This window comes from Lytechinus pictus, chromosome 11 (genome assembly GCF_037042905.1).
Source record: "Lytechinus pictus isolate F3 Inbred chromosome 11, Lp3.0, whole genome shotgun sequence".
In the NCBI taxonomy this organism is placed as follows: domain Eukaryota; kingdom Metazoa; phylum Echinodermata; class Echinoidea; order Temnopleuroida; family Toxopneustidae; genus Lytechinus; species Lytechinus pictus.
Window position 1 is genome coordinate 8,637,565 of NC_087255.1, and position 13,366 is coordinate 8,650,930.

The window sequence follows — 13,366 nt, forward strand, 5'->3', positions numbered from 1 at the left end:
TCAAATACACGGTAAGCCCCTGAGCTCCCGCCTGCGCAGCGGGCGGGAGCTCCCTGGGTTACTGGCGTACCAGTCACTGTCACCTGCCACTGCACCACTCTAAATTATACTTAACCCAGGGGCTTACCGTGTATTTGACCGTAGTCACCGGACTAGGGTGATTTATGGTCTAAATATTTCTCCAAATGAATTGTGAAAACAGAAAGTATACAATTACCACGATTATATGGATGAAGGTCTAACGAGTGGCAGTTTCCTGACATCTGGGCTGGCTGGATGTTCTGATAAGCGATCACACCCCCCAACTGTGTTTCCCATCGTGAAACCACTCCGAGCTAAATTTTTTTTCTAAGTTCTGAACATGACCCTGAGTAAATTGACTTCAAGTCGGTTGACTCAGGGAGGGTCGACTTTCAGGTGTGTATCTCCATTGCTGCATATAAATATATATATATATATATATATATATATATATATATATATATATATATATATATATATATATATAACAAAATAATGCTGAAGATAATGCTTTCATTGCAAATAAAGTTTTTTATTGTTTACTCGAATTTTCGACGCTCCTCCGTTTTCTTCAAGAGTTTATATATATATATATATATATATATGTATATATATATATATATATATATATATATATATATATATATATATATCTATAAATATATTACATTATTCGAAAAACTAATGAAACAGACTTCAGAACAAGTTTCAACTCTAATTTGTCCATATTGATAGTAGATCAAGTGGTTATTTTAGCTATGGTTGTGTTAGACGATTCAAGAATCAGGCCATCTGAATGTAGACACTGAGAACACTCTACATACATGATTTATTGGCCCTGATTTCCTGACAGTATTTTTACGATGGTGTCAGGCACGTGTAGCTAAGGGAATAAGTGGAAAATATTCACAAATTACAATCTTAAAGTAATAAGAGAATGAGAGGGTGTAATATAACGAGATGACGGGGATGAGGGTCGGCGGCGTAACAGGGGTCGGTGGCCAGGGGGGGGGGGGGGTTGGAGGGGCAAGAGCCATAAATTTCCCCGTCATATCATGGTATGAACAGGCGTAATGGTGTAATGAGGCGAAGATTTTGAGAGGGCCAGACATTGCGTATCAGGCAGAATTTATCTTAAAAAAAAAAGAGTTGCGAGCGAGCGAAGCGAGCGAGCAAAAAGTTTGACATATTTGATGCAAAAATCCAATTTTGTGATTGATTTTGACATGATATCCAGAAAATATATTTCACTCTTCTCTCTTTCCATTTCTTTTTGTGATCTGTACGCCACTGTGAACAGGATTATTTGCGGAAGTAGCGTGTAGAGTAAAAAAAAAAAAAAAAGATGCGCAGTATGGCGCATGTGCTTAACAGCTGCTCAATATAAGTCCCAAGCTTGCGAAGCGAGCAAGAAAAAAAAGTCATTTTTTTCATGAGAATCTAACTTTGAGATATCTTTGACATTATATTTAGTAAATAAAATCATATCCTAAACTTTTCCTTTGCTTTTCTTTCGGCAGTACTATGCGGTTGGAGTCTGGGGCGGAGCCCCCGGAAGTTCTTGATATCAAAGCCATTTAAACCTCGCAGATTGCCGGTATTTAATCAAATCGGGGGTATATTATACAGAATATGGCTTTTACACAACACATCTTTTCAACCCAGTTGAACCAATTATTTTGAGGGGGCAAAACACAGCAATGTGGGAAAATTTGAAAAAAAAAAAATTTGGTAAAAAAAATTGCCTATTGAAATTAAATTCTAATTATGTGATAGATTTCTCCATTATATTCAGCAAATAACACATTTCATTGTGTCCATTCATTTCATTATACGTTGTCTCCTATAATTTCGTTTATATCCTCTTGGGTGTTGAACCAAGACCCCCCCCCCGCGCCTGTACGCTAGTGAATGAACGTAAAGCTTAATGCAGGAAGGGTCCCTACGGGGGGGGGGGGGGGCGTTATAGAGTCATTTGAAGGTCATAGATGAAGAGCCCCTACTGCTTGGGGTTTGGGGCAAAGCCCCGGTAGGTTATTTGCATAAAATTTAGCAAGCTAATAGCAGAATGTTGTATGCAGTCCATCTTTCTTCCCGCTCTTTATTTCCTCTCCTCGTCAGCCCGGTCATGTTATTAAAGGTAAATTCCAGTTTTGGTAACGATCTCAAAATGACTTTTTACAGAATCTAATATAATGACCACCCAAGTGTCTGTTTGTATGAATAAAAAATATGTGCCAAAGGATTCTGGAAGAAATTGTGTAATTGCTGAGAAATAAGCAAAATAAGCGCGGATTCGGTCACTTCCGTCGGGTCTTTATTCCAGCAATAATAATACACTGTCCCACGTGTGCATATCTGTGTTGGCGATCTTCAGTGTGATCGTATTTCAGCTTAGATTCTATGATTTCACAAAGTTCAGTTTATGTAACTGTACCAGATCTAGATCCACGATGATATAGTCATACTTAACCTTGGTTTTACAGACTTTCTCACGAAATTAGTGTTTTACTGCAACTACTGTAATTTAGCTTTAAGTTTTTATTTTTTTTCCCTTTTCTGTTTTCCAATTTAGCTTTTGATAAATTCCATTCAACATTCATTTCCCGCTATTGTTAATTTTTAAATTTATTTCCCATCATGCTATTGCACTACATAGGTCTATTCGGAATGATTTGTTCTTTCTAAAATGTTCTTCTTTCGTTCTTCTTCCCGCTTTCCTTCCTTTTCCATTTCAAAAGTAATTTTTTCTTTGTTTTCTTTCCACTTTTCCCTTTCTCTTTCCTTTTCCTCCTTTCCTTTCCCTCCTTTCCTTTCCCTCTTTCCTTCCTCTTTCCCTTTCTTTCTCCCTCCTTTTATTTTGTCCCTTTTTTATTTTCCCGGTGAACTCCGCCAGGGGGGGGGGGGGCAGCTTGCCCCCTGCCCCCCCCCCCCCGCCTATTACGCCACTGGTGAGGGTCAACTAAAAAGATGACACAGAATGGTTTCCTGCGTCATCTTTTGAGTTGACCCTCATCTCATTAGGTTACATACTCTCATCATAGCTCTATGCTCTCATCTTAAGAGCGTTTGTTACACGTACATGTAAACTTGGCATATGTGTGGGTGTGTGTGAGAGTGTATAAGTGTGTAGGGTTTTTTGTGTTAATTCAATTCACGTATGTAGCTGTGAAAATGATTACGTGAGATAAAAATTTACAGCCTGTATGTATTGGCCCGCAATTAATACACCGTGCACAGCAACACATCAAAGAAACGTTTGTTACGATCTTGCGATCGAATAGTGAATAAAATATTCACGCAGAAACACTCTGTATGCTGTTTCTTTTTCCCAACTACTTATGTTTTTCTTTTGGGGTGGGGTGGGGGGTTGTAGTCCGTTCTAGAAAAAAAAAACATCTTCTCGTCACAAAAGAAAAGAGATTTAAGACATATAATAACCTGGTAAAAAACTGCAGCATATTATTTTTCATTTAGAGCAAATCATAGTCGATCGTGTATGCAGTGGATCATATGCGTGCATCCGGTGCGTTGATGTATAAACAAATGGTACCAAACAACACAGAGACAGTGCGCGCACACACTGGACACATTTTCAATAAGCTAGGGAGCGAGTTACACTATAGCAAGAGTTTGCAGTTTAAGACCGTAACAAACGTTGTATTGTTCTGAACCTACCGCAAAGGTGTTCCGTCGATCCAAGTAAATGTCCCTTCATCATCTTGATCAGTCAGTCCAAAGAATACTCTCTGTACTGTTTCCGGAATGATGCGGGGAATGATGCCATTAAGAAACGTCTGTTTGAACGATAATAACGATCCTCACTTTCTTTACCATTTCTTTCATAATCCATATTCTACAAAACACAAATACATGAATACCTGCTTATATCTATACTGAAGGGAAACAAACGATTAAAGTGTAATGAACACTTATGAATCAGTCATTCATAACTCCAAACGAATTGATACATTTCACACTTGGAAGGCGATATACGACATTTGGCAACTTTCTATTGCATTTTGTTCTCGTTCAAGCTACTTGAAAAATAGAATATAATATCTGTAAGCACCTTTGCATACCAAAAAAACCCAAAAGTAGAAGAAAAATGTTTAAATCATGTCCAGATTTTTCAAAAGTGAACATGGATAACTCTCTGTATGCGTTTTCTACAATTACATGTATAGGTGAACCACTTTCTTCTACTTTGGAGGTATGTGTTGATGGCGTTGATTAACAATTATTTATGCATTCACGATGACAAACGAGCACGTTGTTATAGAACCTCCTCGTAATAAATGGGAGATTTTGGGACCGATCCCCGGCCGATATCACAAAGACCGTAGTAATCCTATATAACCACTCAGTTTGAATAAGGAATAGATATGATACTTTTCTGTGCAGGTTCCAATGGAAAAAAAGCTGACTCATAACTGATTAGGTTACCATCGGTAGGTAAATATCTTTTCTGAAAATGATCACTGATATTATTATTGCTTAATTATTATTGATATCATTATCAATGTAATTACCCTTATTATTATTCACATCATCGTCACTATTATCATCATCATCATTGATATTATCATTACTATTATTAATACTACCTGCCTAAAGCTTACACCAACCATGTTTGGGGAAAACCAGGGAGAACATGGAAGAACATATTGGGAATGTTGAAAAAAATGGAAGATAACATAGTAATTATCCTAACCTTTGATGTGAAGAAATCACGGGCGTGTTCGGGGGGGGGGGGGGGGGTGGCATGTACAATTATATCCACCACTTTTTAAAGACAGAACGATATTTATTTAATCATCAAATTATTAATATTACTGTTAATGCGTGGATTAATCTTTAAAATGCAGTCGGAGTGTTTTGCTTACATTGGCCAAAGTTTGCATTCTAAAAATGCAAAAGGTCGCTCCGCTCCCGCACTCAATCTAATCTTACAAGATTTGGGCCATGACAAATCCCTATTTTTAGCTATATAATACACCAGATTATGGTTATAATACGTCCATTTATATTGCATGATACCAATGACTTTTAAGGACGTTCCTCAGTTATGTTTGTGCGCATTATGATCTGCGCATATTTTACACTCTGCGCGCTGACGTCACAATGGATGAAAGTTGATCATTTAGCTGTGGGTATGAACTGATTTTTCTCATCATCTGCATTCTATCTGCAGATCCGATGCGTTATTTTATGAAGCTAAAAAGCTTTAATTATTCCATGGACCATTAAAAAGACAATTTCTACAATTTCAAAATATTTTACTCTGCAGTGCTGCCAAAAATCACGAATATGACACCGAGTTTGAATAAATGGTAGAGTGGTTTTGATTTGTTTTCTTCACATAGATACAAAGCTTCTGGCGCATTTTTTGTGTTTTTAAAAGCACATTTGCTCTAATGAAAATGCTGATAGTTTGAAAACAAGCACATGAACCCCTATATTTTTATGTGTGCACCTCTTAGGTATACCTTCCTCTACAACTTTGCAAATTTTGCTGAAAATTACATGGATTTTGAATAAAGTGCAGCATTTATTGTACTTTTGTAGTTTGTTATTGAAATTTCACATTTTTGAGATTGGGTTTTTGATGTTTTACGCCATATTCAAGAACCGACAGTGCTGTTAGACTTAAAATTGCAAACAAATATCACTTAAAATAGATTCTCCATACTAACTCATACAATTATTAACTCGAAATTTGATGACTTTTTCATACATTTTGACTGAGTAATAGAGGTTTAAACTCATTGTAGTGATCTTGAGAGGTCTAAAAATGCCAAATTCTTTTGAATGCGCAATTCGTGAGAACATCCAGTTGGGTGAACTTTAAAGCTCTATAGCCAAAAATCAAGCACATGGACCTATATTAATTTTTCCATATTTCAAATATTCAGGTTCTAAAGTATCTATGTGCAAAGTTTGGTGAAAATGACATGGATTTCATTTTAACTGTGGAACGTCCTTATGGTTAGAACTTTTATCATAATCCAATCAAAATATCTTCTGAATGATATAACACTGGCTTGAATAGGAGGGTCATATCCTAACATCTCTGTGGAAGCGGGGATTGTACAAAAGATATAGGCATACCAATTAAAATATATTCTCTTTGACATACGAATAAAGTCCAAAACTTTTGGAGATAGAGCTTTTAGAAAAAGGGCACCAAAATTGTCAAACAATCTACCACATAATAAGATCAATAAAATATTTCAACAGATTCAAATCTTTGTTATAAAATACCTTTTCTAGAAGCACATGTATTTGTCCTGCAGAAAATAATAGTTCTTCTACACGCATATAGACTATTTATAATTGCGTCTCTACGAACTGCGTATTATTATCATCATTACCCTATACTTCACGAGTTACCACGAGTTACTGATGACTTTGATTTAAATTAAACACAGAGGCAAGTTAGGACAGCAAAATTTCCCACACACTTTACAAATTCATCCGTTCATAGGAGACTTAAATCGCATTAATTCCATAACACTGTAATAAATATTTCAAATATGAATTTTGCTCAAAATTTTGAATGTTACATCCTGCCCCAATATAATCTAAAAAAAAATTACCAATATCCGTCCTTTCTGCAAAACTTTCAATCATTGTGTTATTTCCACATTTCCGGGAAGTTTATTATTGTGGCCTGTGATTCACTATAGTCATTTATCAAGCAGCATTAATGCCAATAATCATGATCTCATTTTTTTTCCTTCTCATCTCACGTTTAACCAGTGAATAGATTAATTTTCATTCTTCAAGGCTCGCTCACTACGCTCAGCCGCTGCATTTCTCCAATAACTAAACACCTATTAAAAGACGATTTTGGCCATCATGCTATCTTCCAACTATTGAGAATTTGCTTGCTCGCTTCGCTTGCATTTTGATATTTATTGTAATTCATTACTTTATATTCCAACACATCCATTACAATAATCGAAAAATATCGTTATAGACCTTTTCTGACTGATGGTATATCTACAATGTAAACCGACGTATACATTTCCCGCGATGACCGCTGAAAAATGTTTTAGACACAATTCTGTCTTCCTATTTCCAACTACTAAAACAAAATGCTCAAACGCTTTGCTCGCTCGTATATTGATATTTACTGTTTATTCATTACTTTATATCACAACAAATCCATTATAATATAGCCATCGGCAAAGAAAAATCGTTATAGGCCTTTAACTGAAATGGAAGATGGTATACGCCGTTATTTACCCCATACACATAGACCGTAGTGTTTTGGGTTTCCCCATAGTTTTGAATTTTCAGGTCAATTTTTGTAGCTATCATCACTGCTCGGACCGGATTTACGCCAGTGGAAGCAATTATTTTAGTTACTATCCATTTTATTGTTATTACTATCATTTTTATTATCGTCACTATTATTATCATTGTAAACACTATTATCATCGTTACACGTTCTTATTATTTAATGGGAAACCATATGATATAATTTCCTTTTTAGGAATAATAAGACTATTACATTTGACCGACCACTAACCTTAACCTACTCTCACCCATTCGCTTTTACATTTTTACATTCTACATACATTGACATCGTTTGATTTTATGAGTGCCAAATCAGCTCCATGATACTGACAGTACGTTCGTGCATCCGGGAAAGACAGAGCCATCCATGATGGAGAGTTGAAATAATTTAGACCTCCAAATGATTCCTCTCTGCTTCTGTCAAATCCTGAAATTCAATAGAATACGAATACTTATTAATTACTGTAGCTCTAAAGATAATGGTTCATTTTTTTTCTTCGATATGGTGTCTGTTTAAAAAGAAACCTAAGCTGACTTAGAATGAAAGGCTGAATATGTTTGTGTCATGGTGTGTGTGTGTGTGGGGGGGGGGGGGCGCTTGCAAATACTGTGGTTATTCATTTGAAGATTTAAAAATGTTTCAGCCTAATTGATGTTATCAATTATTCCTATTTCTGCTTTGATGTCGTCATTTTTATGGTGCGGGTCAGTCAGTCTGCTAGCCCCAGTGTTAATGAGCAAATGAGCAAGATATATCCATGGAATAGGTCCATGATACAGTATATCCAAGTCCTCTCGTGGCTGAATTCATGTCCCTGCAAAATCTCGTGAATTATGAGACTTTCTTTTCAAAGAATATACCCACTTTCTCCTTGACTAAAATTGATTATTTTTATAGCATGTGAAAGAGTGAGCGTAAACGTTTCATCCTGATCATTTCTTTTGAATAAAATATTTTTATAAATAAGTGAATTTTAGGAATGAAAAGATGCCTCAAACGGAATATTCTTCCTCTTGTTTTCTCTTGCAAATTCTGCAAATTTTGGTGTTTTGGGCACAAATACTATTTATGGTCGCATTTCATAAGTTGAGTATGCAAAAAAGGTGGCGTATGAACAATTTTCCACACGGTGCCATGGATAAATTGTAGCTACATCACAGCCCCATGGCCAAATTTGTTGTGTAAGATCTCATTTTGAAGCTAAAAGGAACAAAAGAATATAGCACATTAAGTTTGAAGTAACAGGGGTGGCGGAGCCGGTGGATGCGGTGAATGAATATTAATTAAACTTAATCAACAACTTACTATAATATGTAATATGACTGTTTTCCTCATATTTCTGGGCATTTTAAAGCAGGGAGTAACTAAATGTCATAAAAAATTGACAATTTTGAAAATATGCAGCAATGAAATACATGTGTATGTCAGCTCTGAACTGCAACCTCATCAATTAGTAAACTGGAGAAATTTGGTTAATTATCTAATTTGTAATCTCAATTTTTAGCAAATATGTTGTGTATCATTGCAACAAACATTTCTACCCATGATATAGTCATTTTTCCAAGCATATAAATACAATGACAGGTATTTTGGGGGCAAAAATGTGAAATTAAAAATTGTTAATTAATTAGTGTAATTAATATGCATTCAATAATAAATAATTATTCAATTTTTGTTACGGATTTAATCATTGATGTTCCAAGATTACAACTGCAAAATACTATGGTGATCCCATGTTGCATTAACTTTTGACACCATTTTATGTGCAGCAGGTCTAATTTGAGAAAAACACATTTCAAAATTTATATTTACATTGAGGTCAAAGTAATAATTAGCTTTTAATTAGTCATTTAAGGAAAAATAAAGGTATTTGAAACTTAATTTCTGAAATTTCTGAGAAGAATAAAGTCGAGAGTTCTGATTGGTTGAATAATGTTTTCGAAACAACAGGCGCGGGTAATTTGAAGATGGTGAGTGTGACCTTGCAGAGGCCCAGTGTGGGAACATTGGAATTTGCGTGGGTTTGTGCTCACTATGACCAATCAGAGCGCAGTATTCTTGCTTATAAACTGCTAAATGTACTTGGCCTATGAAAAGCTGGCTGCTGACCTATCTAAGATACCTCTTCTTATAAAAATTATATCGTGTCAAGACTTCAGCTTTATCATAATCAAAAAATTATAACAACTTTTGTTGCATGAAAATAATCCTTTTGTGTCCTGTTTTAGATGAAAAGTTTCACTTATATTACAATTTTAAAAAATTCAGACACATGACCTGAAAGAATGGTTATTCCTCTTTATAAAGATACCAAAAAACATGAAATTTGGTCAATATTTAGAGCAGCAATGGCCGAAAAAAGTGTTTTCGTCCGCACCAAGCTCATTTACAATGCAAAACCCCTCTAGTTATGAATATCACTTGGATAAAAGAAGCTACTTTTGGGGGCTTGCCGACTGACTGGGGTAGTTTAAGTTTACTCCCCCATCCCAGCATTGTGAACTCGTATCAAAAGTGAATTATAAAGGAAACATTTTGTAAATATTATTTTCTGTAATAAAAAAAATTCCTCATTATTTTCCACCTTTTATAACGATAATTAAGTATCTAGATAATGGCTCAATAAAAGGCTTACACAACAACATGGCTGAACTAACCCACAGCGCGGGTTAGTTCAGCCATTTTGACCTTGTTTCTTCAATCATTTCATGGTCAAAAAGACAGAAAAATGAGGAGCCCAAATATCACGTAAAATATGTATGATATATTGTTCTTTCAGTAAAAGACAATGAGGGTGCAAATAGGATCAATTATAAATTAATAATAATAATACAATTAGTTATACAGTGCGTATCAAAAAAGAGTTTACTCTTTGAAAAAGCCTTGGGAATTAAAAAATATACATGTGGGTATTTTTTCACATATAATCTTGGATTTGGGTCACATCTATCCAATGAAAGTAAACATTTTGACAGAATGTTACACTTGAGTGAGCATGGTCATTTTTGTAAAGCTTGCAGAAATCTTGTTTTCGCAGAAATGCTCTTTTTCACGCTGTGTCAAGGAAAAAGGGCGAAATCAAACACCCTGCGAAATATTTCTCATACATTTCCCTTGCACTTTTAGTCAATTGAAATAAACGGATATATTTAAGCATTTTGTAACAATTTTGATTGATTGATTGATAAGGAATTCATTTCATTCCGAAATTTCAACAAAGTTACAAAGTAAAGCCAGATATAATATAACGTTATTAAATGAAGTAGAAACCTTCTGAAGAGCAAAACTTGTTATTGAAAGTTTCCTTCAATAAATAAGGCATATTGATGCAAAATACAAAGTTAGATAAAAATATAATATACGAATCATATCTTTTTTGTAGAAGTTCAAAATATATATAATATACAAATTATCATATCTTCTATATCTTTCTTGTAGAAATTAAATGTAAATATATAATTAAATATATTTTTTATCATATTCTCCCAAGTATAAGATAAACATGGCTGGATAATATTAAAAGATATGAAGAAAAGGTGAAAAGGACACACAAAACGTTACAAAAACAAGACGTGACAGAACGGTACAAAAACAAAGCATGACAAAAAGTTATATAAGAACAAGACATACAAAATAGTACAAAAACAAAACAAAACAGAACAAAGGACAAGAAACGAGTAAAAGAAAGCAAACAAAAGAAAAAATAAATAAGCAAAACTACACAGGTAGATCGAATGAATAGAGACAGAGACGATAAAGGCGGGGGGGGGGGGTGGGGAGAATACGGAAACACAGACGATCCACAAAATATCCTAAGTAGGATGAATAATTTGAGTTTTATAGTTGTTAGTTAGATTTTTTAATGCTCTATTGAAGCTATAAATAGTTGGCTTATTTCGTAAAGCTTGTGAAAGTGAGTTCCAAAGTTTGATGCCAGAAGATATAAACAGTTTGTTGGTTAATAATGTTCTCGTTCTAGGTAAATGAAAAAGTTCAGCAGATCTTGTAGGGTAGTGATAAATATTTATTGCAAACATAGAATAAAATACGTCTGGTAGTTCATCTCTACTAAGGTTGTACATAAAAGATCCTAGATTATAATGGCAAAGATCATGTATCTTAAGAATACCATGAGTATTAAAAAGAACATTCGTGTTTGCCCGATGATGAGAATGGCAAATAACACGCAATGCTTTTCAAATAAAAATCTGCACAACCCCCCACCCCCATGCAATAATACAACAGTTCAAATGCGGGAGGATCAGCGTAGAGTACAAGTTTAATAATATACGAGTCGGAAGTAGAATTTAACTTTATTATAATTCCAATATTCCGTGAAATTATTTTCAGGGATGTGTGCTTGCCCCTACGCTTTTTGGGATTTTCTTTTCTGTGCTGCTTTCACACGCACCTACCTACACACATGAAACCAAGGAAAACTACTCAATCTTGCACGACTTCGGGCTAAGACGAAAGTGAGGAAAATCCTAATTAGAGACATGCTGATGATGTTGCTCTGTCATCCCTATTCGAGGAAGGCCTTCAGAGACTGAATGACTGCTTTTCAGAAGCTTGTGAAGACTTTGGCCTCACCATCAGCCTCAAGAGAACAAACATCAAGGGCCATGATGTAGGCAGTTTTCCAGATATCTCCATTGGAAACTACACCCTTCAAGTGGTTCAAAACTTCACCTACCTCGGCTCCATGATTTCCAGCACACTCTCCCTTGATCCCAAGCTCAACGTACGCACTGGCAAAGCAGCAACTATGATGTCTAGACTCCCAAAAGCGGGTCTGGGAGAACACTTCACTAACCACCAACACAAAAATGAAGATCTATTAGGCCTGTGTGCTCAGCACTCTCATGTATGGCAGTCAGTCATGGACCTTGTATGCACGCCAGGAGCGTCATCTAAACGTCTTCTATCTTCGCTGTCTGAGACGAATCCTGAACACCATATGGCAGGACCACATCCCAAACAAGGATGTCCATCTATGCTAATCTAACACAACGACGACGGAGATGGCTTGGGCATGTCACTAGAATGGACGACGGCCGAATTTCGAAAGACATATTGTACGGAGAGCTAGCGACCGGGACCAGGGCTGTTGGAAGACATGTCCTCCGCTTCAAGGATGTGTGCAATAGGGATATGAAGACCAGTGAAATCAACACTACAAACTGGGAAGCCCTAGCTGCAGATCGCCCCAAATTGAGACATGCTGTGAAGATGGGCATCCAAAGGAGCGAACAGAGAAGAGTAGAAATATGGGAGGAGAAAAGACAACTAAGACGACAGTTAGCCATGGCTCCAACAGCTCAGCCACAAGTGACATTTGTATGCAGCAACTGCAACAAGACCTGCCTCTCAAGAATTGGACTAGCCATCTAGCCATCGCAGGAGCTGCACTTTATGAATTAGGAACTAAAAGAAACTGCCAGCGCAAACTCTATTGTCTCTCGAGACAGACAGATGCCAATGATGATGATGATTCCGTGAAATTGTTTTACATGTATTATCTATATGTTCTTTCCATGACAGTCTGTCGTCGATAGTTACTCCTAGAAATTTCGTATTTAACAGTCTTTGGATATTGACATTATCAAAAGTAAGGTTGCCTGGGAGTTCATCATTGATATTGCTGAAGAGCATGTAATTTGTTTTATTGAGATTAATCGATAATTTTTTGGCTATGATCCACTCGTATACCAGTTTGAATTCTTTATTGAATGTGTCAAGTAAATGTTTGGGGTCCTTATGGGAAAAAAGTATTTGAGTCATCGGCAAAAAGAATGAATTATAAAGTACTTGAAGATTTATAAAAATCATTAATGTAGACAAAAAAAAGGGGACCCAAGATTGAGCCTTGAAGGACTCCACTTGAGATAGATTTGGTAGGAGAATTCGCATTTGCTATGGAAACACATTGCTGCCTACTGCTAAGGAGAGTTCCTGAACCACTCCAAGGCTATTCCTCTGATTCCATAATAATTAAGCTGGTATAAACGGATGTCATGATTAATAATTGTGTCGAAA

General features: G+C 35.8%; 1 protein-coding gene across 1 annotated transcript in view; it reads right to left on the bottom strand.

Annotated features, from left to right (window-relative positions):
• Positions 1-7,748, bottom strand: part of LOC129271715 (uncharacterized) — a 57,208-nt gene extending 49,460 nt beyond the window's left edge. Inside the window, exons 1-2 of the mRNA XM_064106621.1 lie at positions 7,608-7,748; positions 3,700-3,818 (exon numbers count right to left, since the gene is read on the bottom strand). Of these exons, the coding sequence (XP_063962691.1) occupies positions 3,700-3,818; positions 7,608-7,691 (203 nt within the window). The 5' untranslated portion in view covers positions 7,692-7,748. The remainder of the gene's footprint in view (positions 1-3,699; positions 3,819-7,607) is intronic.
• Between the last annotated feature and the right edge of the window lie 5,618 nt (positions 7,749-13,366).